A 26,666-nucleotide genomic window follows, 5' to 3' on the forward strand; every position below is an offset into this window, starting at 1 on the left:
AAGAAAAAATGGCAGCTCCACGCCTGTTTAAAAGCAGGAATTCACACTTGCACTACCCATTGGAAGGACAGTAAGGGGCATCAGTGAAATAGGTAACTAAGCCCAAGTATGAAAGTTAAACTATGAGCTCCCAGTTATCCTAGATTAATACTTCAGATAAGCAATTTCTCAACTTCAGCTTTTTGCTGTAAAACTTTGAGACGCTTTCCATCCTTCGTTCAGCTAGAGCAATCTATCAAAGAGATTTAATTCCACCATTCACCTCAAATTGGCAAAAAGTCATGCAGAAGTGGCTTAAAAAGAAACTGGACCTATTCGGGTCTTTCAGCCAAAATCAGTTTTCTTCCCCATAGAAAGGCAAGGCAGCAATTCTTTACAGTTCATCTATACCATCACTCAATAAAACAGCTCTTGCATCTGCTTTAAAAATACCAAGTTTCTCTAAAGCTTAAGGCCTTCAGCATTAGGGGACCAGTCAAAAATTCACCCAATGTTGCTTTAATCTTTGCTTTTTAATTACATGTAAAAATACCGAATAAAGTATATTTTGACATTACGCTATACCCTGAGCAATATGCTGGCTAGCTAGCACGTTATTGGCATCTTAATGGAGTCACTTTGTAAGTGGCTGGCACACTTTCATACCATTTCTATTAAACACAGATAAGGGCCCACACTTAAAAAACAAAACACGCATCAGAAACAGGATCACAATCAAGTGAGGGTTAAGATATACCAACACATTCTTCTCAGGCGCTCAGCTTCTTCCAAAAAAAGAAAACAAACCCCAAAACAAACCAACCAAAAACCCCATAAAATGCAGGAGCTGGAAGCATCTAAAAATTAAGTTACTTACAGCAGACTAGTGCTGATAGTGGCTGAGACTTCCACCTTCATGAGATTCCATCTTTCAGATAAACGAAGAACATACTGTAGGATCACCATTTGAGATTTAAGGGTGATTTGTAGCCATCTTTGGCAGCTTAAAGCCATCATCAATGCATCAGATGACAGAAGGCAAATATACTGTGCTGAGGTACGTCGAGATTCATTCTTCAGAGTTCAGCAAGTCTATCCATTCTCTGTTCCCAATTTTAAAAACTTCTTAAGCAAGAACTTTGGTACCACCACCTGTGCTCTCCCCACATTTTAATATGAAAGACAGACAAGTGTTTGTGTAGGGTACTGTAGGTTTAGGAAAAAAAAAAAAATCAAGATCATTTAGCAACACTTTTGTGCTTACACAAGTGACTAATATGCTTTATAGGTAGAGTTGTCAGGGGTTGTAGCTAACCTCGCTTACCAGAACAGTATCTGCTTCAATTGATTCAGTTTTCCATACAAGCCAAACTTCCAAATGAGTTTAAGTATTAAGAGTTAGCAGTTAAAACCATGGTAACAGCAGAGCCAACTAGGAAAAGCCTAATCATTTCTTTTCAGCAGATCAGAAACAAAACCAAACTATAACAAGATTTTTCAAATATGGAAAAAACGATCGGTTATATTAAGTTACCCAGTGGCTTGCACGATACAATTCTAAATGCCAGCTGCTCCAGCTATATGCTAACACAAGCGGCTTAGGCAGTATGTGGCACCCATAAAGTTGGCAATTCCCCACCTTTTTACAAGGAAGTTACACAAGCCATCTCGAAGATGCCAACTTCGTTCTGGTAGATTGCTCCTTTAAGGTACTTTCAGTAGAAAAGGTAGAACTTTAAAGCAGTCCTTCAAACGACATGCTACATATTTAAACAAAAGCAGACTTAACATTTCTGTGCAAATTTAGTTACTTCCACCTATATGTTAGGAAACAGGTTCAACAGAAGGTTTAAGTTAACAATTCATGTTGGTTTAGAATTAACAGTAAGTACAGCATTTTAACACTACAGTCATCTAAAGAGCATGTTGTGGGCAGTGTACTACATTGAGAACTTTTAAAATGAGTCAGAGATATTTTTATACAGATTTAACACCTGCCAAAGTAAATTCTGTAACAAAGTGATTTAGCAGTATGCATGTAACACTGATCCTTAGGCAAACATATAAACATTAAACCAATGAATCTGAGGACTGTGAGGAATGTTATAGCTGGTAGGAGTCTGCTACAAAAATCCTTAAGGATGCATTGCTATGTTGCTGTAGATCTTAATTCAGGACACTGGTGAACATCTTTAGCAAGAGACCTTATACAGCCACTTTAAAGCAAGCAGACATTTCAAAGTTTTTTTGGTTGCCAGAAGCTTAATCTTGCTTCACTTCACCCTTTAATTGCCTTTTCATGCGTGAATATGGGCTGATTGTGTCATCCATCACGAAGTCATACAGTACTTTTATCCAAGAGTTATATTGTGGCAGGTTGTCATAGTATTCAGCTGCTATTTTCTTCACCTGAAGAGGAGATATGAGGTTTATTTACTATTTATATTTACCACCAATCATAAGAAATTTACAATCCTCAACCTGTAACTTAATGTAGAGCACTAGAAGTGTCATTTTAGATGTTAAAAGAGTCTACAGGAATGGCTACCAGTGACAAGATGTGAAAATTTCATGAAGCAACTCCCTTGTTAAGTAAACTTCATATGAAACTTTTATATTGAAGCTAACCAGAACAAGCTCTGTTATCACTCTGAAGTCCATTCACTGTGCAACCTGCAGAATAACGTATCTCACAGAAGCATGCAGCTTGGTTGCTACTGGAAGTGGGTGACTCAGTTCAGTGCTGACTCATAGGCGTATGAATATCACTAAATAGGATGTTGTAGATTCTAGGAAGACGTGTTTAAAACAGCTATTTTTACACGTAGTTTCAAACCTCAGCACTCAGAAGAAAAAACATCTTATTTCTGAGGAACACCACATCTTGTTTCTGAAGACAGACATTAAAGAATGAATATAAACTGTTTCACAAAGACTTTATTCTCAGGTGTACATGCTGACTAGATCACTCTCAAATTGAGAGAGAGGGAGTTTCAGTTAGATATCCTTACTTATATTTGAGGCCAACCACCTAAATCCTTGAAAACCTGAACAGAACAAAACTCATTTTTCACTAAATTCCATAGTTTTAGACAGAAGAAAAATATTAATCTGTAGAAGCAATAAACAAAACCAAGATATTTGCATGACTGGTCTGGAGCTGGAGATCATTTTGATCTGTCATCACATCTATAGAATAGTGCATTGAGCCAATATACTTTTATTCAACAGTAATTATTCTTGGCTCACCAGTACCCCAGCTGGAATTAAGTGTTCAGTACTTCAGTGATCTTTAGCACACATCATAGCAGAGTCCAGTCCAATCAAATTAACTACACTGTTCTAAAAGAAGGCTTTGTTTTCTTATTAGAGCTGTGGATTAACAGTCCTGTAGCAGAGCTGGGTATTTACCTCTGCAATTAAATACTTGAAAAAAAAAAAAATCATTCCCTATTTACAGCTTCAGTACTGTCACAAGTAGCGAAATGGTGGTTCACCAGCATGGATCTAGGTATCAAAGATGAGTTAAAGCAACTCCAGCTGTATCTGAAAGATTAAATCCATGAATAAGAAGAGTCATCTTTTTTCAAAACCAAAACCATTTGCAAAGTGATAACAAACCAATTAGAGAATTTAACTGGCCTGCTAAAGAAGTGCTGGAGTAGCTATTTCACCTGCAGTTCCACCACTGACAACAGAAATAGTGAAGTTTAGACTCCAACAAAGGCACAAGCTTACAAGGTCTTACTGCTCCCAAGTGGAGTAACAAAGCTACAAGACCAAAACCACAGTTGCTGTCAAACTGCAAATTTAGTGTGTGATGAAAAACACTCTTCACTGGAGTTTTTGGTGTAACCCTAGAAGCCTCTGCTCCAACTGAGAAACAGATATACAATGAAAATTAAGCTCCTGCTTAAAAGAAATCAGCAAAGACTGAAGTGGGAAGAAGCCAGTTTGAAGATTCACATCTACTACTCATGCAGATGTGTCAGGTCTAAGTCTTGGCTTTGAAGCCTTAATTCTGTGAAAGTACAGCTGATACTTATGTAGGGTTCAAAGGTTCTCACTAGAGGAAACTGAGCTGCTCCAAAATAGAAAGCTATTAAACATTTCCCAACAGTCCAACAAACATTAGCAGTATCTCAAACCATCTCTTTTCCCCACCAGAGAATGTCAGTGATAGAAGAGACTAAAGGATAAGCATGCGTTACAATTTTGTCCTTAAGATTTCAGAGACAGAACTGACAAGTCTCTGAAGGTATCTGTAACTTCTTAATTAGTTTTCTGCATGCTTACAAACTAAAGAAATCAGAAGGCTGGTTGCAATTAAAGAAAACTAAAGATAGTGCAAAGTGTAAGACATGCATTTCCTCCCCTCTCCTTTTATGGAAAAGGCTTGAGCAGCCAGCACACTGGAAGCTTGTTCAGGATACCACTAAAATGTTAAATAATTACCCCTTTCCTCACTCAACTTAGAAATTGTTCCCAGGGTTTTAGGGTTTGCTGTTGGTGTGGTTTTGAGTTGTTTTTTTTTAATCTCCTAATTTCCATTCTTCTAAATATCAGCGTTCTACCCGATTTTCATGTTGAAGTAGGGCATATTTTAAGAAGTTATAACCTTGGAAGTAAACTTACCAGTGGAAGGCTCTTGCCAGGAATATTGGGGAAGTCATGATGTTCATTGTGATAGCCAACATTAAAAGTGAGCAAATTAAGTGGCCCATAGTAGGAATAAGTCTCATGTCCTTTCAAAAACATGTAATGTTCAGCTATGAAGTGTCCTGAAATTGGGTGCAACCCAAGCCCAAGTACTGAACCAGCAAGCATGTAAAAAGTGGATTTGACTCCCCATAAATAATATATCACCACATCAAAGGAAAGCTGAGCCAACAAATTGATTATTTCAAGTCGAGTAATGGGTTTAGGATTGATGCAGAGAGGTCTAATCGCATAGAAAAAAGGCTGAAGAACAATCCATATGAACTTCCTGAAACGGGTGCAGAAAAACCAGCCTTCAAAGTTGGTAGGGATGTCCACGTCAATTCCATCGCCTCCTAAGTAACGATGATGATCCATGTGGTATCTCTTGAAGGATATGGAATACGGGAGACCAAGAGGGAGGTTGGCAAATATTCCAAACCATCGATTCCACATTGCTTTGCTGTTGCCAAAGGCACTATTGTGAGAGATCTCATGAATAGCCAGAGTCATGGAGTGGCTAATACAGCTTCCAAAAACATATGCCCAGAAGATCACCCATTTCCAGTCCAAATCTTTAACTAGATAAAATGCAGTCAACTGCGCAAGAACCATCAGCACAACCACCCAGATCAAGTTGTAGTCTGGCTTCATCAATGCTTTTATCTCTGGATGTTTAGCTAGATAAGAAAGAATTAAACAAAAAAGGAATTATTTAGAAGCTCTCCTCGCAGCCAACTATCCCAACTAGATTACAAAAGCAGATAACAGTCATTTCTTCCCTTCCTCCCAATTAGGATTTGTCTGCAAATGTAACAAAGACACACCACCTTTCCACGTGCGGCATTTATCGCTATAACGAATCCTTAAATAAATCATTTCAGCACTTTTCTGTTGCTCAGCAACTAGACACGTACATGGCAAGCACCAGTACCACCTCCACCCTGCCCAGGAAGGAAACGGCCTTGACTGACAACACACCAGTCACCCCGAAGGCCTCAAGTAAGCTCAGCTCAGCTCACATTTGGGCGTTTTAGTTGAAAACGCGGTTATTTACCGCCGACCCCGGGTGCCGCGACGACACCTCGGCACAACGCCGGCCCTGTTTACACCGACCAGCAGACGCCTCATCGATCACCCACCGCCTTCCCTACCCGCGCCGTGCGCTCTGCGGCGGCGGGCGGGGAGCGGCCCGCGGCCCCCCGGCGGGCAGGGCCAACGGCGCCGCCGGCCTCCGCTGCGGCCCCGCGCCCGCTTCGCGGCTCAAAATGGAAGCCCGGGCCGCCCGCCCCACGTTTCGGAGCCCGGGCTCTGCCCGCCCCCGCTCCCCCCGCTCCTTTCCTTCACCCGCCAGCGCCGCCAAGGCGGCGGCTCCCGCCTCCACGTACGCGGCCAGCGCCGCTCCCCTTACGCGGGCCCGGCCCGGCTTTAGCCCAGCCGCACATCCCCTCGCCGCACCGGGAGCCCCTAACGGCCGGCGGCGACGGACGGGCCCTCCACCACGGCGCCTTCCCCGCGGCGCCCCCCCGGCAGCCATTTTGTGGGGGTCCCCCCCCGCCACGCAGCCAGTAACAAGGAGCCACCACTACCACCACCACCACCACCGCCGCCGCCACCCCTCTTCCTCACCCAGGATCTCCTTGCGGCGGTCGGCATGAGGCTGGTCCGTGTAGACCCACTCGAAGTCCTCCCTGGCGACGGTGTTGCCCATCCCGGCAGCACTACACCCCCCCTGACCGCCTCGACCACTCCGTTCCGCAGTGCCCGGCACCGCCGTTTATAGCGCCGCGGAGGCGGCCCGGCGCCCGTCCCGCCCACCGCCCCGTCCTCTCTCCCCATTGGCTGAAGCCGGCTGTCACGGCTGACAGGCCCCGCCCCCCCCGCCCGAGCGTCTCGCGCCCCGCGCCCCGCCCGCTGGCGGGGGCCTGGCCGGGCCGGGTGGGGTGAGGCGCGAGGCGCAGCCGTCGCCTGAGGGGCTGGGTGGCGGCTGCCCGCGGCCCCACCGCCTCCGCCCAGAGCAGCCGCGCTGCTGCCTGGCGGCGGCGGCCCAGGGGACACGGGCCGCCCCTCAGCCCCCGGAGGGAAGTCGTCCGTGCTCCACTCCTCAGGGGAGAGGTCCCACCGCTCTGCCCTGGGACCGCCCGCCCGGGCGGGCTGCGGCTTCCCGGCCTTCCCCTTGACTTCCCCGGCCTTCCCCTTGACTCATCCCGCGGCCGCCGCGGCCTGGCGGGCTTGCGGCCGGCGCCAGCCGCCTCCTCGGCGGCCGCAGGGAGGGGTCCCAAGGGGCCGTGAGGCGCTGCCGCCTCAGGGGAGCGGAGCGCGGGCAGGGAGCTGGCTTCTCAAACCGCCGCGCCGGGGCTGCCTTTGCTACGTCCGCCCGCGTAACTAGCGCTGAAGGAGGGAGAGAAGATTCTCGGCTTGTGGCACTGGGCCTTGCCGAGGCGCTGGGGGAACCCCAAGCTCCTTCATCGTTCCCCGCGGCGGCGAGGACGAGCTGGACTCCGAGGAGCTGGGCCGGTGAAGCCTCACCAGCTCCGCGTTCCTCCCCTGCCACCTTTAACCGTGTTTGTCCGGGTTTAGCTGTCTGAGAGGTTTCTGCCCCTCAGCTGTTGGGACAACCTTGCCCAGAAGCCACCGCAGGCAGCAGGGCAGTCTCACCCGACTCGCTTTCTTGAGGCTGGAAACAGAAACAGCATCTTACAGCAGCTCTTTAAAATACACTTTTTCTTTTCCAAACATAAGAGGTGTGTGGTTGTAAGGACTAGCTACCGTTTGTCCAAAACCTAAATTTATATAAGCCAACTACAACTCAAAATGCCTGTGCCAAGGTCTCCAATTTCTTCACTTTCTGTGGTAAGATATTTTAAGAACTTCTTTGACAAACTCCTTTGTGAGAACTAAACTCCATTTAATTTGTCCCTGCATCTATTTCTCGTATAACATTGACTGTGGGCAGTTCAGTTACAAAGATTACTTTATGTAGAAGTTAAATGACTACTTGCTTGGAATTTTAATTGTCCATAAATGCACTCAAATTAAAATACTTTAAATCAAGAATAGCGATAAAAACAACAGAGGACGTTATCACAAAGTAAATTATACCTTATCTATTAATGTAATATGAATATCTCAAGGTTTATAATGCATCACTTAAAATTTATTAGTAATAATGAATAAAAAAAGCTAATATGTACTAGCTGCTAAAAGCCCTATGTGCAACTGTACAGATGCAGGGGAAGTAAAATCCCTACGTGAAAATGTTTACAATCTAAAGTAATGGACAAAGCACAGGATCTAGAAAACATAACAGCTTTGCGGATATTTTTGTTTACATGCTTTTCTTAATCTGTGCATATTAGGATGGAAATTAGAACTGAAAAAGGGAGCAAGTAGAGAACATGGAAAAGTTTATTCACAGCTTTTCCGTCCTTAGTCACACGATCTGAATTTTGTAGACTTCAGGAGGACTGGTACAGCATAAAAGGTAAAAACAATGTTTAGATTTCATCAAGGCATTTTTGTCCTTGCAAGGGATGTTCAGTTTTACTTTTCTGCTTAGTGACCACTTAACAACAAGCCAGGAAGTGCTTTTGAGTTACCAGTGCAGAAGCTGACTGCAAAATTGCCAGGATCACAAGTGTTTCACTCAACTGCACTCTAAACAGTGTACGTAATGTTTCTGAAAACTTTTCCCTTCTTGTTGTAGTTCAAATATTAGCACTGCTATCCATCATTGTGCTAAAGACTTTTTCATACATGGGAAGGATCCTGCCAAAAGAATGAACTGCTGATAAGAAAGGTTACAGCTGACAACAGGAACACTGGAGGAGAGAGACACAGTATCAAGAGTTCAGCACACACAGGCAGGTTTACAGCACTGCAAGTGTATATAGGTTTGTAAATGGTGATAAGTTTCAGCAGGGTAATTAAATAGAAGAGCCCAGATTTATAAACTAAATATTCCATAGAAGCCAAACAAGCCTTAAACAACTAAGAAAAATATTAAATAGCAAGGTTTTGGAATTGCCCAAGTGTCCTGGAGTGCAAAGTGTTTTTCCTGTTTAATCACCGAGTCAGCCTGATTTAAGCAGTCCATAGAGCAAATCCAGATTTATTAGGTCTTCGGCAAGCTAACAGTTTCTGTATCTGAGGTTTTCCCTTCTGAAGACAAAGAGATCCAGTACCTAGCACATCTTTGGCTGGCACGGAGCTAGAGCAAAAATCCTGGAGTGTTCAGTTACATGTAAACCAAAGCGGGCAGCACATCCCTGTCCAACCAGAAAGGTGAGATCCAGTAAGTACAGCTCTGCAAGAGTGAGAGCACACGGACAAGTGAGCTGGCCCGGGTACGGTGCAAAGTAGCACAGGAATGGAACTGGAGAGTATCAGAATAGTTCACAGCTTGCAGACTTGTTGCTATAAAGTACTCCAAACTGAATTTACTTATGAATGAAAGAACAATCTATCACGGTAATTTGCCAGTTACTTCTTAAAACCACCAGGAACACCAAGAAATCAGGTAGTCCTCTCCTGTCTGAAGACACATTTAGCTACATCCTATGTCATCCTATTTTCAAGAAGCTCTTGATGTTGAAAACTCCTTAGGTTATCTTAGTGCTTCCCACAACTAACTGTTAGAAGATTTCAGTAGGAGAAACTAAGTTTCTGCTCAATACAGTCTTACCTTTTATGTTAAGAAATTATGTGAAGGCATTGTCGTAACATTAATGAACTGTTGCCTCAGTAGTTTTAAGCTATTATGAAACTAACTGTAAAAGACACTTACTGTTGAGTTGTCTTTCAACCCCGAGCTGTTCAGTTTCAGCCCTTGCTCCAAGTACTAAAACTGAACACTGGCTGCAAATAAAACTATTTGTCATGTAACTTCGTAAACTACATCTTAGTCTCACTACTTCGAGGCTCTCTCTTGAACAGATTATACAATCACTAATCACTACTAACACTGTGCTTTTTGAGCATGATATACCAACTCATGTAAACTTGCATATAAATTTATAGTGGAAAGTGATTTAGTTTTACTTCAAACTATTTATCAACTTGTTCATATATTGCAAAATGCATCCTTTTTTATTTAATAAGGGACACTATGATGTCAGAAGTTAATGTTCTAGCTGTTTTCTCTAAACTATTAGTTCATTCTGCTTTCTACATTCTATCTATACCACTGGTGTGTATCCCAGTCTGAGAGCCATTCCATACCGATGTCTCCCTCCCTCTCCAGGAAGTGAAAACGGAGTAGTGGTGTACCTTTGTTGTGGCATTTCTCAGAGCTTGCTTGTAACCGTCCCCTCTACCCCTTAAGTTTTGTTGGCCTCATTCAATTCTACTATACTTCGTAGCATGCAGAGGATCAGGATGCACCTGCAAACTTGGAGCACGTGATACTTCCTTGAGTTGAAAGTTCCAAGTTGGCACCATTCACGGAGAGTTTCATGTAACAATAGGCTGTTGTTGTTCTTTCCAGCTCAGTTTATGCACAGCTAGAGATTCATCAACATATAAATAAATGTTTCTCTTCAATAACCTGGAACTATTTGTATGTTGTGAAGGGTGGGGAAATGAATAAAGAAACTAAAGTGAAAAATATTAAGAGATGAACGAATAAACCTTTTCAGTAAATGCAATTCACAGGTTTATACTTGTTTATAAGTATTTAACCACAAATATCTGGTAATTAGACCGTTACATTAATTTGTCATCATGAATGACCATTAAATGGATTTGTATCAAATGATACACAGTAATTGTAGCTATCATGCTGACCCTTTGATTCAAAATTATTTTTTAAAAGATAAAGCATATGCAGTATTTTTAAACTGAACAGCAGGTATCTATCTTAAAGAGATCTTTAACAGTAAAAAAATTCTGGACCATGGAAGACCAGTAATAGCAAACGTTCCTCTAACAGTTTAACCTTTCCCCCAGATAACCTTTTATCATTTCCTTGATGCTTTTCTTAAGAAACATGCCTTTTTTAAAAAGATTCAAACTACCCAACAAGTTTATTTGAAAATTAAATGTCTGCCAAAAATCAGGCATTTGCAATGTTACTTCTGATATGAGCTAATACCATTGTATATGGTATTCGTACAAGGTTCCAAAAATATACAGATGGGGAAAAAAATAATAAAAAAAAAATCACTGTACACAACTCTGAGGTTGTTAAAGTGACCAGAGAGACTGAACAGTGCAAGACATGCTTTTCCAGTTACAAGCTCAACACAGAAGTGCAAAAGAAATTAAAGCTTCGTCTGAAGTGATTTACCTTTTAGGATAAGGAAAGCTTAGATTATTGTCATCAGTGTTACAGAGAAATTTCCATCCCACCCCACCCCCAACACATACACACAAAATAGTTTAAGTTTTTCCATAATACAGCATTTCATTCAAATTATGTCCCCCTGAGCTTGGTTATCGCGGGGACAATTTGTCTGATACTTACTAGATGTTGGCTTCTCAATTCTCCAGCTTTGGCTAACAATACCTGCAATTTACAGGCAGTGAAAGTGGCAGATAGCCTGGGTTCAAGCTCTCCTGCGACTCGCTTTGTAAGACCACCTCATTGGAAGAAACCAGTTGTGCTGAAAGCAGCTGCTAAGTTATGGCTGAGGAACAAAGAAATTGCTTTATAGGTCTCTGTACTCTCTCCCAGAGTTAGGAACAGTTTCAGGCAAGTGCTCTTAGCAGGCTGACTAAGCTGAACATGCATCTATCCATGCAAACATTGAATATGGCTCCCAAGTCCTCGAACCAGGGTGTGTGCATGTGAAGACTAGATAGAAGGCCCTTCCTTGTAAGTTTACAAAAATATATAGCCAATACCGTAGCTTAAGAAGTCAGTTTTACTCATTACAGAGATTCCCGAAAAGTATTAACTACTTTTCAGACATTCCAGACAAGGTCACTTGTAACAAAAAAGGTCAAGTTCTCTAAAACAAGATTTTAAAAGTGGATCTCTTCCTTCAAGTGAACAGGACATTTGTTTTTACGCTTAACTTTTTAGTCAGTTAAGACTGAATTTATTTAAGATTTATGTGAACATATGCATAAACACAAATAAGTTTACTTTAAACACATCTGCACAGAAAAAAAAGATTAACCCTTCAAAACGTAACGGAGCAGGTCTGGTTAGTATGTAACTATTGCAAATCTTAGAAGATTCTGTGCATTAGGCCGACCCATACAGAAAGCAGGGGAAAAGTCTCAATGAAAGAAAATTACTGTTCAAGTCTAAGTGGTGTTTTGAAGAGCCAGCAGACTAGGTGACACCATGAAGCTAGTCACAGTATCCAAACAAGCAGACCTGCTTGGGCTACTAAAGCAGTGTATCCTCCTGAAGGTGTCATTTTCTCCCAAGTTATTTTCTGTTTCGAAGGCGTTTAGATTTCCTAGGACAGTCTGTGGGTTCAACCGCCTTCCTCCGTTTCCCAGAAGATTGTTCATTTGAGCCAGAACCTGAAGAGTTTCCTACTGTACTCTCCATCACCTCTCGCAGCTTGCGTTCAAGCTCAGCCAATCGGGCATTCTGTTCACCTATGATTTGGGTTTGCTCTAGCAGTTTCTGATCTTGATCTTGGAGTTGTTTCTGTTGCTCTTGCACTTTGATGCGAAGCTCTGAGATCTCTCGCTTCAGCGCCGTCAAGCCCGTGCCGTTTGTTTTTACTTGCTGCTGGAGTTTGGTGATGTCCTGTCTTAAAGGGTTCTGCTTGGAAAACAGCTGCATTGTTGTCAGTGCTGCAGAAGTCCCTGGAACTTCAGAGAAAGCCGTGATTAATCCTCTGCAACTTTAAGACAATGGCAGAAACTGTGTTCCAGTTTTCCTGTTTTGCTTATCCCCACTCCCCAAATATGAATCTGAAAGCTAGCTGCAAGTTATGTGAACATGTAAACAGATTTACAGTCATTTAAGTGTCCAATAAAAGCAGATGGTATCTCAGAGCACAACTAGTTTAATTTAAAATACTTAAGATTTTCAGCAGTCTGGAAAACAGCTCATTGTTCATTTTCTGTATAGAAGCCCCCCTCCTTTTGCTCTATCAAAAATTACTTAGAGATATTATGTTGTCATCGATACTTAGTGTCACAGATTTTAAGTCAAAAATCCACAACATGTCTATAAATTACTTATTACAGGATAGTTATATTAAATAAATATATTTCAATAGAGCAGTACAATTCTGCTGTCTTAGCTGTAGACAGCTAAAGTTCTAAATTTTGTGGTTTGGGGCTTAACAAGATATTTCAGTTTAACTTACTTTTTGGAAGAAATGAATTTATCTCCCATGCTTCTTTAGACTCACTCTTCCTAAGTACTAAAACCATACTGGAATTTGAGCTTGGGAATGCTGGTTTTAATAAAGTTCCTGCAAATCAAGGAGACTAACAGCTACTGTATAATTTCTTTCACTTTTTCTATCATAAAAGATATCACTTCTATTTCTATCATTTTACTCTTCTAGCAATGCTGTGCAAGTAAGGTGCAACTTTTAAGGCTACAAAGACAGAACAGTCTGGAACAGCCTAGAACATTCCTCCTCCTCCTCTTTTTATTTCCTTAAAAATGCCAGCATAGCTACAGTTACGTGACACTAAAGGGTTGCCATTAGATAGGTTATGCTCCTCCCTCAGCACAAAATAGGCGTTTTTATGCCACATAAAGCCTTGGCTTTGAAAAGACAATCGATACCAGCTATGGTTTTGGGCAATGCTTCCTCAACTGAGAGACTCAATGGAACTGAGGTATAATTAAGAGGATATAATTAAGGGGTGGTATACACGCTTATGGCTGAAAGGATGGACAGGACATACCACAAATAACACGCAGCTCCTACAGTTAGGCCTACCATTTTTGCTTAAGATGTAATTATTAAGTTATGCTTTCAGAAAGTTAATTTCACAGTTCTTAAGAAGTGTGAAGATGTTCAGCACAGGGACAACACTACAGTTCCACTAACCTTTTGCTTTTGGCCATTGTATGAGGCAACTACCTTAGACGTTGGTTCACAAAAGTTCTGGAAAGTCTGACAGATTATACAAGGGACCAGTTTAATTGTTTATTTATAGACTGTTATTTTAATTGCCTTTTCACTATTACCCATAAGTATTTTGCTTGTTAGTGCATACATTAGAGCCCCAGGAAAGTAAAAAAGCACATACAAGTATGTTCTAGCTCTCTATGCACTACAACAGTTTCGGCTAATTCATTTGCTGATCCTCCTAAAAATAAAAGGCATCGAGTTGTCATCTTATGTGCCAAATTTCAACCAAGTGCAATGATAAAGTCTCATTCATTGGTGGCACAAAAGCGTTTGTTTAATGAATACACGCTATGCATAATTCTAACATACATTCAAGTGACTGTTCTTTTGGTAGTACAAAGGCTCCTTAAATTTCAAAGCAAATGAATTTTAGTTAGCATTCTTAAGAAACAAGTATCATCGATATTTGTGTAATAAAGCTTGCATTTAAGGGAGGGAGCTTTTAAAAAGATACAGTGCTGTGAATTTTTACAGAAAAACTAAATAAAACTTAACTATACATTGGAATTAATACCTGGGGCAGTTCCTAGCAGACGTCCCGATACATCTGACCCAGGTATCTTTCTTTTCAGTACTGGAACAATCTTCTCATCAAAATATTCCATAGCCATGGAGGAAATGTCCCTTAGTTCTTGAAGAACTTCATGAGCTCTCTGAGGAGCTCTTGTAGAGTTTACATACCTTAGCACACGATAAATTTCATCTATTACCTAAAACATTTAAGAAGAATTAGGATTTTCCGATAAAGGCAAGATTATTTCAGGTCATTCTGGAAGTGCTGGCATATTCAGGGGCTTTTACTACGTAACTATTGCATAGTTCTAGATCAGCTTTTTGAACTGAAGTGCTGTTTGTGATACATCACAGAAGCTATTCACTTGATCAATCACAGCAACTCTCTTCAATCTCATGAAATAATGCTCATTGTATGAAATTTTGTTTTACTACATCCATACTTGAGTTCTAAGCTATATAAACTATACACAGCAGAGCATAATCATTTCTTTTTGGAGACCCTGACGCGAGATACTCTAAGCCACGCTGCAGAGCAGTCAAAGGCAGAGCAGTCACAAGGCATACGAAACACATAAATGGAACAGCAAGAGTTATCGTTACATCAGTCTGAAGAGCTGTCAGTATCCACTTGAGTCCATTTGCATACACCCAAAATACTGCAAATTCATATTAAGTCCAAAGTGTATTAATTTATAAAATGTCAATCCACTACAGACAGAGAACATAAGCACCCCCTTAACAGTTTTGACAAACAAGCCCTTTGGTTAGGAGAGATGAAGAGATGAAAGGTGTCTTGCTAATTTATGAATTACAGTTTGAGGCAGGTCAAGATAGGAGTGCTGGTCTCTCGTAACCAAAACTACTGACACAGGTATTTTACACTGGATTAAGAAGGGTTGAAGAGTCTCCTGAAGAACACACATGTTAAGGACTTAGAATCATAGGTAAGACAACAGAGTTGCATCTTATGTTTAATAAAGGACGCTTAGCTAAAAAGTTGCAAAAGATAGACAAGACTATCCAATGATGAGACTAAGTGTCTCATTGTGCAACAAGCTTACAAAAGACTTCTCCAATTTTACCCACATTATATCCTGTTAGCAACAACATCCTTAAAGCATTCTCCTGCCATCCTCAACACAAAATCTTGCAGCAGCGCTCTGCTATCAGTGGGAACCCTCACACAGTATGCCGAACCTCATATTCTAACACAAATTCACTTCATGACAATTCTGTGGCAGCTTCATTCAAACAAAACTTCCTGAGGGCTGCAGGGCAGGTGTGGGGGAAACCACAGACTGTAAGTGAACACTGAGCCGTAAGTCTGCTTGACCAAAATAAGATTTTCTGGTGAACTGGTAACTGTGCTGAAAGAGCAGCAGCACTAGCAAGCTCGTACAGTAAGTAAATAATTTAAAAAAAAAACCAACAACTTTTTAGCTGTTACATCTGAATACAAACAGTGTCCTTATGACTCAGTGCTCACAAGGAAAATGGCTGGCAAGCTCACTTGCCCAACTTCGGCACACCCCCAGGTCTAGATTGTGTATTGCCTTTCCGTCTACTGTTCAAAGTATGGCAACATTTCTTCCAAGCATTCCATTTACTATGGAGTATCAAGGACTTAAGTTTATTTAACTTTATGTTACATTTAATTTATTAAAATATATGGTATATATATAATAGAAAGTCAAATAAACACAGATATATTAAACTATAATGATGTAATTTAAAATTAAATATCAAGTCAACAAGAGTGTACAGAAATCAAGTTACCTCTTCAAGATAAAAAAATACATTTCATGCCAACAGCCTATCCTACAGTACTGAATGTAAAATGCCTGCCATGCTTCCCCTCAATCCCAACAGCTAACTTTTCCATTCATCCCAGGGCAATTCAGTTACCTGCCCATGAAAAATTAATACCAACCTCACGTGGAAAGATCAATGAATAGAGCATTAGCCCAATGTTCACGGATCTTGTTTCAACACTGAGCTGTACCAGCCTTCCTCAGATCATGATTTTGTCAATTCCCCTGTGTGCTTCTGTTTTCACAGCTTATGAAACAGTGGTATCTCTGATGTACATCTCGCTTGCATAATTTATATTTTATGTTGGGGTAGTATTCCGAAACGCCAGAATTCTTCATTAGTATTAATATTTAACACACTATCTACATTTAAAAGTAATTCTACCTACTGTACAAAAATACACCATCCACTGTAATACTCAACAGTGCTTCCACATACTAAATATCTTAATTAATCTGAAGTACTCAAACCCTTAAGAAAGGTGCCTAAAATCTTCCTGATTGAATGCTTAGTGCTATACATAATCTAAACTACTACATCTTCTGATGACCTGGCCTCCAGCTGTTTCATACAATTAAAATTCACAATTAAACCCTACATATCACATGTTTCTTGTAAAAGGTTGTATAGGATGTATATGCCACAAGTCAAAAATTAAGAGAGAATCTAAGAGAAAATGGAAATCAAGTTTAAAATAATTAATTACTCTGGTTCATTCATTTCAGACTGCCTGTTATAGCAGAATATTGGTCTGTGTGCTTGTTTGGAAGTATCTGAAACACAGTTTCAGTATATATATATATAGAATATATAAATTTGTCCCAGCTGTCCCAGGTTAAGTTACACAATCATATCTTTTTAAACACAGATATACATTCACATAATATAGTCTACATTTTACCTTTCCAGGTATGAAGCAACAGAGATTGGAATCCACATACTTCATGAAAGTCATATTTAACAGAGAGAGTCTCGTTTCTACAGCAGCAAGGATGTCTGCGTGACGAGCTAATGAATGGTTTCTTCTTTCTGACTCCCGTCTAGAAGACAGACCATTAAGTGACACTGATTTAACAATGAGTCAACAAAATGAAACTGGAACAATTGCTCAGGTTAATTTCACCCTTAAAACCCCCTGAGGTTTAAAAATGTAACCACTAACATTAGTTCTGTCTTTATGGAAAAGAGACTGATACAGATTGAGAACCAGCTAGTAATCGCATACTACACTTTCTTCAACAATTTTTTTTCTCTAAATAATTACTACATCTTATATGATCCATAAAGTCTATATGTAATTTAGGACTATCTAAAAACAAGCTTTCAGTACTAACTAGCAGTAGACACCGAGTCAGTGTGAATATTTTTATCCCCTCCCATATTCCTGCAGTTAGTACTTCAATGTAACTGACATAAATTTAATATGTTATCAGTTTGTCGTGGTTTCGGTTGGGATAATCCTCTGTTTTGGATTTGGGATGAGAAATATTTTTGATAGCGCACTAATGTTTTTAGTTGTTGCTAAGCAATCAAGGCCTTTTCTGCTCCTCATATCGCCCCGCCAGCGAGCAGGCTGGGGGGGGCACAAGAAGTTGGGAGGAGACAGAGCCAGGACAGCTGACCCCGACTGACCAAAGGGCTGTTCCATACCATGAGACGTCACGTTCAGCATATAATGCTGGGGGAAGGAGGAGGAAGGGGGGGACGTTCGGAGTGATGGTGTTTGTCTTCCCAAATAGCCATTACGCATGATGGAGCCCTGCTTTCCTGGAGATGGCTGAACACCTGCCTGCCGATGGGAAGCAGTGAATGAATTCCTTGTTTTGCTTTGCTTTGCTTGCGTGCACGGCTTTTGCTCTACCTATAAACTGTCTTTATCTCAAACCACAAGTCTTTTCTCACTTTCACTCTTCTGATTCTCTACCCCATCCAAACTGGAGGCGAGTTAGCGAGTGGCTGCGTGGTTCTAGCTGCTGGCTGGGGTTAAACCACGACATAGTTCTTGCTACAAAGTTTGGGTTCAGATATAAGCTCTTTTGACAAAGGATCTCTACAGTAAGTAGCATTTAGTTTCTTCATTCTGACTGGGAAATCTGATAGGACACAGCAGCAGCTGCACTTATTCACTGGAACGAGGAGAAAAGACATTGCTTTAGTGAGACACTAGCTCCCAGTAACGCTCACGTGTCAAACACCCCTCCCTTTGCCCTGTTTAATCCTTGGCACTGAAAAACCTTGGGTTTTAATCAATCATCAGGGAAGGCAGTCAGTCTTGAAAAGGAATGGCATTTATTCATTCCTAGGAGTCCTTGCTTAACTTGTCAGAAGAGTTGAGTAATACAAGACCCACTCTTCTCTGTTTAAAATATCAGAGACTTTCTGGTATTCCAATTTCTAGTATAAGACAACCTACATTCATTGACACCAGTATTTTGTAATTAGACCTGAAGTTCATGGTGCTTTTGGAAAAAAATGAAATAAAAACAAAAGTGACTCAATTTTTCGAGATATATAAGCAGAATTAGCCAGCAAGAAACTCCTTTTCAATACTCCGCTTAAAAGAATCTAGCACATTTAAGTTTAACTACATTGTAACTGGTACATACCTTGGAAGCTGAGCTTTAACTTGCTTTTGACACAAGTTGTGGTATCTTTCCACTTTCAAAAATCCCTGATTTAACATTCGCTGGCAAACCAAGTCCATCCGCTTACAAACCTGTATTTAAGTAGAAAGAAAAACTTAAGGCTCAATTAAGGCCACAAGTCACTTTTACGATTATTTTATCCATACTTGCTTAGGAGTAAAAGAGTCTCTCATCGGTTTTTGCTCCATTTCAAGAAGCAGAAACTGCAATTGAGCTTAAGGCATCACCATCTCTAACAATAATCACAATACTCCAAAGAGAAGCAGATATGTTTCGCACAGTTCACAAATTAATCACCTAACAAGAGACAGTAGGCCAAATGCTGCCCATATATCAGCAGACACAATTTCCTCTGATTTTAATGAAAGTTGCAAATGCCTGTGCCTGGCTTTTAACTTGGTCTCAAGAGTGATTCTGGTAGATCAAGTTAATATTTTGTAGTCTTAAAAAAGACGACTTAAAAAAATCTTTCAGCATTTGAGGCTTATGTTTTTGAAGACAGCCACAATTAAATTTAAAAACTTATGCAATACAGTGCACATGAAACACGATTTTTTTGTATGTTAAAAAAAAGTCTTTTCTTCTCTGTTTAACAGACTCTTTTATTGGCTATGTTGGATCCCAACAGCCTCAATTTTTTCCACAGATTTAGGGAGAAAGGTCATTAATAGCTGCAGAAGATATAATAAACTGCTAAATTTAAACCTTCTCAAGTAACCAGTTACAAGACAAAGCCAACTTGCACAGAAGTTCAAAGCAATTGCAATTCAGTTCTGAAGATGCAAGAGCTTAGTGAGCCAAAAGTCCTTTGAAATTGCTTTTGGGTTTTTTTTTTGTACTTTAAGTGCACAACCCTCACTATGACACCACTTTCCAATGGATTAGCTTTTTTCTTTTTAAAAAATAAACACTCCTTCTCTCCATACATTACTCATTTCATAACTTTGAAGTCTATGTAAATTTATACCTTGGGAAGAAGATTCTCACTTCTCCTAGAAAAGTCTGCAATTATTTTCTGTTTACATGGAAAGCACTACTTAAAGAAGTTCTACTTTCTGTGAGTCTTCCTCTAGTTATAGCTAATTTAAGTTCTGTAGGAACTGACCATTGTCAAACAAACCTGTATTAAAAGACCGTTAAGCAATTGCTGTCGATCTCTCTGTGCTCCTTTGTATTAGATCTTCCTTGCTAACAGCCAAAGGAGAAGGATCAGACAGGCTAACTACAGGGGTACAGCCTCAGTACACTCTCCCCCACACGCACTGAATCAGCTGAATTATTTCCAGCATATAAAAAAAAAACAAACAATGCTGGCTCTTCAATTACAGGAAGGAGGAAATTGTCATGTTTCTTCTATGGTATCAGCTGCATTAGTAATGCCTAGATCTGATACCATTTTTGAGTACAAGGCTTTACAGCTTACTTGTACTTCTAAAGCTAACAAACCCCTGAAGAAGGACAAAGTACCTGCACAAGGGCTATGTTAGCTATGCGACTTCAGCACAAGAGAAAAACAATCCTAGATACATTATTAGCTGCAAATTCAGAGGAAGCAGAGTGAATGATTTTAACCATGTGTATGCTGACCCCTGGTGGCAGCAAGGGCCTTTAAGCGTGCTGAAGCCTTCCCACATAGAAGAGAGCAGCTCACAATGGGTAACGCTAAATTTCTTAAACACTGGATTTTTTCATCTTACTCATTTGCTTACACTATGCAGCATGAAGAATTATTTCCTCCAGTTTCTGGACATTACCCGTATTTACTCCAATAATCAGCCTAGAACACAAACAGGTAACAGGTACCACCAGAAACCAAAAGCATTTGTCTGCAATTTATTTTACCAATCACCTCTTAATTCTCAGCTGGCTCTTGATGTCACCATTTAAAACATATGGCACCTGAAGGTACAGAAACGATATACTTCTTTTACACTGCACAGTCAGCAGTCTTATGCAAAGTAGCATTATTACACTTTTAAGCATTCATATTAGTCCAAGACAGTGTGATAATAGCTACCCAGTGGGCTTCAATATTCTTCTACTCAAAGAAAGTAAAACATTAAATTTGCTCATATTTGTATTTGGAAATTTTTGTGAATATTTTCTAATTTTAGCCATAACGCTGAAAGAGCCCAAGTTTCCTCAAATGTCAAGTCCAACCAGACACTGTGTTCAAATTTCAGTGTTAGAAAGTTCAACTCCATGTGAAAAGCAGAATGAAAACGTGGCTGCTTCTTAGGATGCTGACTTATATGCGGTAACAGCTTCTGTGAAAGAACGGTCCACTTCATTGGTAAACAAACTAAACTGACACAATCTACTAGACAAGTACTACCAGCTTCTGTTTCCTCAAGCATATCTTGCTTCTTCCAAGCTTCACTAACAGATAACCAATATCAAAACAGAGATAAAAATATCCTACAGTACTTAGATTCAATACACGTTCTTCTTCTACGCAGACACCGTGTTTCATAATGCCTTTCTAGGGTAAAGTATAAATAAGTGACAAAATGCTGATGACTTCAGCAAGAAGCTTTAACATAGAAATGCCTGTAAATACAGATTTACTGAAACTGTGGGAAGACTAACGCCATGCTGTCCAAAGGCTATCAGTCCTTATTTGTGCTGTGCAGAAAATAAGCTCAAGTTTGCTGCAGAATCCAAGACACTTCTGACATGTGTCAGAATCCAACATAACCTTCTCCTCAGAGTGTTCACGGAAAGAGGTTATGGATTGTTCAGTTTTAATCATGCTTGCTGCAGTAATATGCTGAATGGAAGTGTATTTCCAAGCTCAGACACGTGAGTGAGAAGAATTTCATTATTACCCTCCTCAGGTAAAAATTCCAGAATTGCTGTAAGTCATCAAAAAATCACAGTAAAAGAAGCCTTCAAAAGCCAGAAGATATGACAGCTTCCATATCAGCATGCGGCTTGTCCAGAACATTACAGCTTCAGACATAATGATCTTCTAAGTTTTCTGTGTTTCTCTTATGATGACATATCAGAGGAAATAGATGAAGTAAATACTCAAAAGGGCTGAAAGCAAAATACTGCTGCTTTTCCTGTCATTCACTTTATCTGAATAAAAGCTTGAGAACACAAGATTCGCACTGAAGCATAATTTAAGACACGATTGCATTCTGAATACCCATTGTTTAGTCTCCATTACTTTTGATCTACTTCACTGCTTAACCAGTAGGTGCTTCATTTATGCTTTTAAATGCAGTAACACCAGGAATAGCAGAAAGCATTACGCTCAGGAAAGCAAGTGCTTCTTTGCACAATGAGGGGCCCATTGTCTTGCCTTGCCTGATGGCAATCATCATCATCAGGGTACATTCTTTACTTCATCCTTTGGTGACAGAAAGTGTCTTACATTATGCTCTATATAAACAATACAGGTTCATATCTCTATTTTAATCTGAAAACTTGCTGATGTTCTATGTCCTCTCACCCATCCAACTCACTAGTAGTCTGTTTTCTTGTACCAATACCAGTTCAACTCAAAGATTTTTTTTTTTTTCTCTTTTGGATCAGTAAGCTAAGGTGTCCCAGAAACAGACACTAGGACATTTACTTCAATGCTGGGATCCGGAGAATGCATCAAAGTGATCGGTTTAGGGAATCCAGATTTTGCCTCTACACATGTATGATCAAACTTCATTTAGGTTGAACTGATGTCCTGGATCATACATTCCTACTTTCCTCAAGATGCTTTGTCCCACGGAACGCCACATTCTAAAGGGTTAACAAGGCTGCTTTTGGGCACTTTAATATGCATGAGAACTAAGCAATTTAATCCCTGTCATTCAATTAATGTGGTCCTGCAATGCATCTTTAACAGCATACTACTCATTATAAGATACACCCATTCATCTTTGATAAGCAGCTCAAGTCAGTTCTCATACAGAAGAAAAGTTTCCTGTTTGTGCTAGACAGATCTTAGAGCAGGAATATACAAGGGTCTCCCAAGGCTACCTGTAGCCTTTAAAAATCTGAAAGTGATGAAATTTCACTACGATTTTATGCCTAGGCATTGTTATTTTAAAAGGCTACCTCAATTCTCCATCAACAGGAGAGTCTGAGTTAAGTAAAACATCCAGTCTCTTCCCCTCTGTTTATAGCCTTCAGTGAATCACCAAAAGAACACCTTTAGTTCTGAGTGGCCATCCAAAAGACCCAGCTCATCAAGCTTATGTGCTTCTGAGCTACACCTTTGACTAGGTCAAACCAAGAGGGTTTTGATTCTTCACATTAGTGCTCTTTAACAGGGACAAGAGTACTTTCTTCTCATAGGAATGCACATAATGCTTCTGATGTGCTTAAGGAAACAGTAAGGAATTTGATGGAGATTAAGTTTCTTGGCTGCCACCGACTCAAAAATTCAAAATAGGGAAAGACAAACTGGATATTTTCCTTCATTTTACATCTCATATTGATCCATATGTGTGTCAAATTTAGTATTTATCCTGCCTGGTTTTGTATATTTCTGAAACTTCTGAAAGGGGCAGTCTTCTTTCGGAAAAATTAACTTGTAGGTGCTATGTAAGACAGCAGAAGTAGTAAAATGTAACACTTTTAAGTATCACAGACAGTTAAACAGCTGCTTTAGTCCTTACACCACCATCCTTCCTATTTTCAACTTCACTGCTGACAAAACATTGCTTGCAAACATTAACTTAGCCCTACAGAAAGAAAAAACCTTAGATTGACTAGTGATAGCTCCCAGGGTACCACTGTTTATAAAATGCAACAGAAGAGTTGCAGCGAAGGGCTGTGTCTAGCATTGCAGTACAGGCCATGCAACACTAAGCATGCCCAAACGGTGTATGTACTTCTCCTCCCCTCATTCAAACTGTAAGCACTCAAAAGCAGAGGCTCCAATCCAAAAAGGCAGTAGTACATCTTCACAGATGCACTACCTACTCTCACAGAGGAAGCAGAAGTCTTTAGTGGATTGACAGCATGCTAGAAATATTTAGGTACTGGTGTACTTGGTGCAGTATGAAAGAACAGATTTTCGGCTTGAAGAGCTTCCAGTTTAAAGTTACAGTCAAGGTGCAACGCTTCAGGTTGCTGATCCAGAACACACGCAGTCTAATTTTCTGCAGAAATATGCTTGCAATATTAGCCAGTTTAGGCTAATAGAGTTCTCAAAATAGAAACAGTACAGTACATGCAAGTTTACTGAGGGTTACATAAGCTATGCATTAATTCCCTCACTATTATTCCATTTATGACCTCATAAGAAATTCAGTAAGATAGCAGCTTATCACATTATGTCATAGTATACATCAGGCTCCTTATACAGGCAGTTAAGATTGATATACACCAATCTCCTCACTGACAGCTGCATTTTATTTTGGTATTATAAAGTTTGGAGGTAGAGGTAATATCTTTTATTAGATCTACTCCTATGACTGGAGGAGGCAGGCAGCCTTTCAGGCAGACAAGGGCTTTCTTACATTTTCTTTTTTAACCCACATTTATTTCTAGATAGAGTAGGGTCCTTGGAGCGGCAGGCTCACCATCTCCTACACTTGTAGGCTTAAGATCTATAAGTAAGAATAAATACACACGTGAGACACAACAGACTAGCCCCCCAGGAAGAGCAGTCACTAGGAGAAATAAGCCTTCAGCAGCCCAGTAATTTCTTATAGAGGACGAACGGTATGAAAGAAGTAAGAGATGGTAGAAGACCTTCAGGAATACGTGTATGGAAGCACACACCGACATGCCCGCACCCGAGGCTCGGGGGCGGTTGGGGAGATGGGAGCAAGCCCCATCCCATCCCACCCCCTCCCGCCCCTTCCCCGGCGGGGGCACCGCCGCCACCTCCCCACCTCCTCCCGCCGCCGCTCCCGCCCCGGGGCCGGCGAGGCGGCCTTCCCCCGGCGGGCCCAGGTCCCATCCGCAGCAGGGCTCCTCGCTCGCCCGCCTGCCTGCCCCGCCGCCTGTCCCTGCTCTCCCCTCCCCGGCCCCTACCAGGCGGAGCTGGCTCGTCTCATCGTAGGACAGGAAGCTGAGGATGCTCTCGATCGCCACGATGGGCAACCCTATGAGCGTGTTGCTCTGAGGCGGCGGCTCCAAGGGAGCCAGAGCCTCGGGAGACTCCGACACCGGGGGCGGGGAGAGCCGCGCCGAGCCCAGGGCGCCGCCTTCCCCCTCCGAGAGGACCCGCTCCTCCGGCGCCGCCATCTTCGAGCCCGTCCTTCCTCCACTGAGGGGAGGGGGGTAACGAGCCTTCCTATGACGACACTTCCGCCCCCGCGTGTAACAGACGGGGCGCCGCGCCCCGCCCCTCCCGGCCGCTGGGAGGCGGCAGAGTGCGGGGTCGGGGGGGCGGCGCCGCAGGGCCCTGAGGCGTGGGGGGTGCTGCGGGAAATGGCTCCCCCCAGGGGCTGGGCACCCCACCGGCGGCAGATTTAAACCAAACCAAACAAATAAATCCGCCCCACCGGTGCGTGATGAAGGTGTGGGGCTGGCCGCTGTGGCGGATAAAAGCACAAGAGTGTTTGGGGTGAGTGGGGAAAATGTGGCTGTGTGGGCCTCATGCAAGGTATGTGAGCAACTGCTACTGGCTGTGGGGGGAAATGGCTGCCCCGAGCTCCCTACACCAGTAGCCTGACCCCCCATGGCTGGTTTTATTGGACACTAAGCCTGCGGTGGGTTTTTGCAAAGCTACAGGGCTTTTATTTTCCACTCTGGGGAAGAAGAGATGTGGGAGCGAGGCAAGCAAGGAGGCTGCAGGAGCTCACCAAGATGTAGGTTGTCCTGAGCTGGAAGGGACCCACAAGGATCATCCAGGCCTGCTCTTCACTCCACACAGAGCAATGTAAAAGTTAAACTGTATATATCAGTCTCCAAATGCTTCTTGAACACTGACTGGCTTAGAACTGTGATCTCTTCCCTGAGGAGCCCATTCCCATGCTGGACCACCTTCTCTGTGAGGAACTTTTCCCTAATGCCCAACCTGAACTTCCCCTGAGGCAGCTTTACGCCATCCCATCGGTCCTGTGGCTGGACGCCGGAGAGGAGAGATCAGCACCTCCCTCTCCATGCCCACTTCTGAGGAAACTGTGTGAGAAGGACCTCCAAAAACTTAATCACTGCTCTTGCTCAGGAGTATGGCAGTGCAAATTTCATCTTGGTCTTTCTATTCTACATTTATATGGAGGAGCACCCTGTGTCCAACCTGGGCCTACCCACCCTTGGCCAGGACATACAGCAGGAGCCGGGGTGACCAGACATTACTGAGGCGGCAAAACAAACAGGCTCTGCTCCTTTATTTGACTTTAATCCTGTATATTAGGGAGGTTTCTTAGGTGTAATAGATAGGGCAGCAAAGGGGTGGGACCAAAGGCTGTTTCTAGAACATTCCCTGGTGCTTCTGAGCATGGTTATGGACACTTACACCGTATTCTCACAACAATTTTAGCCTGACAGAACTCGTCACAGCCATTGAAAAGTACGGTGCCAGTCTCCTCTGCCTTCAGCTGCTGCTGCTGATGCTTTTTTCACATCAGTAGCATTGAGTGTGCATGCTTGACTGGAGAACTGGTGCTGCTGAAGACTGACTTGCCAAAGAAAATCAGTAGGTGCATGCCAGAAGTGACAGTAGCAAAGTGTATGGGAAAAAGCCATAAAATATTTGGAGAGAATGGGACCACTTATTGCAGTACCTGCACCAAGGTAGTACAGCTTAAAATATGTCAAGACTAAAGCATTAGCTGCCTGCGGCATCCCTGTACTTTTTTTTCAGCCACGCTTCTTGTCTTTGAAGGTTTATATTAACCCATTTCTTTCATGTGCAACTTCGCCCTTTCCTTGGAAATCCACCTGGAACCTCTTTCTTAAAAGAAAAAATTTGCAACCGGAAAAGAATTAACTTGGGAGCAGGGCAAATGCAAGGGTAAGCCTTTATGTGTGTCATCCTAATGGCACTCCAAAAATG

General features: G+C 41.8%; 2 protein-coding genes across 3 annotated transcripts; both read right to left on the reverse strand.

The window, feature by feature from the left end:
* Positions 1-482: 482 nt before the first annotated feature.
* On the reverse strand, positions 483-6,509 carry DEGS1 (delta 4-desaturase, sphingolipid 1). The gene is made up of 3 exons (XM_074579031.1): positions 6,307-6,509; positions 4,615-5,357; positions 483-2,388 (listed from the first exon to the last, which is right to left on the reverse strand). The coding sequence occupies exons 1-3, from the start codon at positions 6,386-6,388 to the stop codon at positions 2,242-2,244; spliced, it is 972 nt and encodes a 323-aa protein (XP_074435132.1). The 5' UTR covers positions 6,389-6,509; the 3' UTR covers positions 483-2,241.
* Positions 6,510-11,522: 5,013 nt separating this feature from the next.
* FBXO28 (F-box protein 28) lies at positions 11,523-24,933 on the reverse strand. Of its 2 annotated transcripts, XM_074579032.1 has the most exons (6): positions 24,698-24,933; positions 18,671-18,780; positions 16,966-17,104; positions 14,251-14,446; positions 12,954-13,061; positions 11,523-12,450 (listed from the first exon to the last, which is right to left on the reverse strand). In XM_074579032.1, the coding sequence occupies exons 1-6, from the start codon at positions 24,908-24,910 to the stop codon at positions 12,056-12,058; spliced, it is 1,161 nt and encodes a 386-aa protein (XP_074435133.1). In that variant the 5' UTR covers positions 24,911-24,933; the 3' UTR covers positions 11,523-12,055. The 2 variants fall into 2 exon arrangements, with proteins under 2 accessions (XP_074435133.1, XP_074435135.1); XM_074579034.1 differs by lacking the exon at positions 12,954-13,061.
* Between the last annotated feature and the right edge of the window lie 1,733 nt (positions 24,934-26,666).

This window comes from Larus michahellis, chromosome 3 (assembly GCF_964199755.1).
Source record: "Larus michahellis chromosome 3, bLarMic1.1, whole genome shotgun sequence".
Classification (NCBI taxonomy): domain Eukaryota; kingdom Metazoa; phylum Chordata; class Aves; order Charadriiformes; family Laridae; genus Larus; species Larus michahellis.

Excerpts from the sequence above, each read along its gene's own strand:
- DEGS1 (XM_074579031.1), bottom strand. The coding sequence starts at position 6,388 with ATGGGCAACACCGTCGCCAGGGAGGACTTCGAGTGGGTCTACACGGAC. Across the intron at positions 5,358-6,306 it reads CCGCCGCAAGGAGATCCTGG|CTAAACATCCAGAGATAAAA; the intron begins GTGAGGAAGAGG and ends TTTCTTATCTAG. Across the intron at positions 2,389-4,614 it reads CTGGCAAGAGCCTTCCACTG|GTGAAGAAAATAGCAGCTGA; the intron begins GTAAGTTTACTT and ends TCTCCTCTTCAG.
- FBXO28 (XM_074579032.1), bottom strand. The coding sequence starts at position 24,910 with ATGGCGGCGCCGGAGGAGCGGGTCCTCTCGGAGGGGGAAGGCGGCGCC. Across the intron at positions 17,105-18,670 it reads GTTAAAGCTCAGCTTCCAAG|ACGGGAGTCAGAAAGAAGAA; the intron begins GTATGTACCAGT and ends TCTGTCTTCTAG. Across the intron at positions 14,447-16,965 it reads GTTGCTTCATACCTGGAAAG|GTAATAGATGAAATTTATCG; the intron begins GTAAAATGTAGA and ends TAAATGTTTTAG.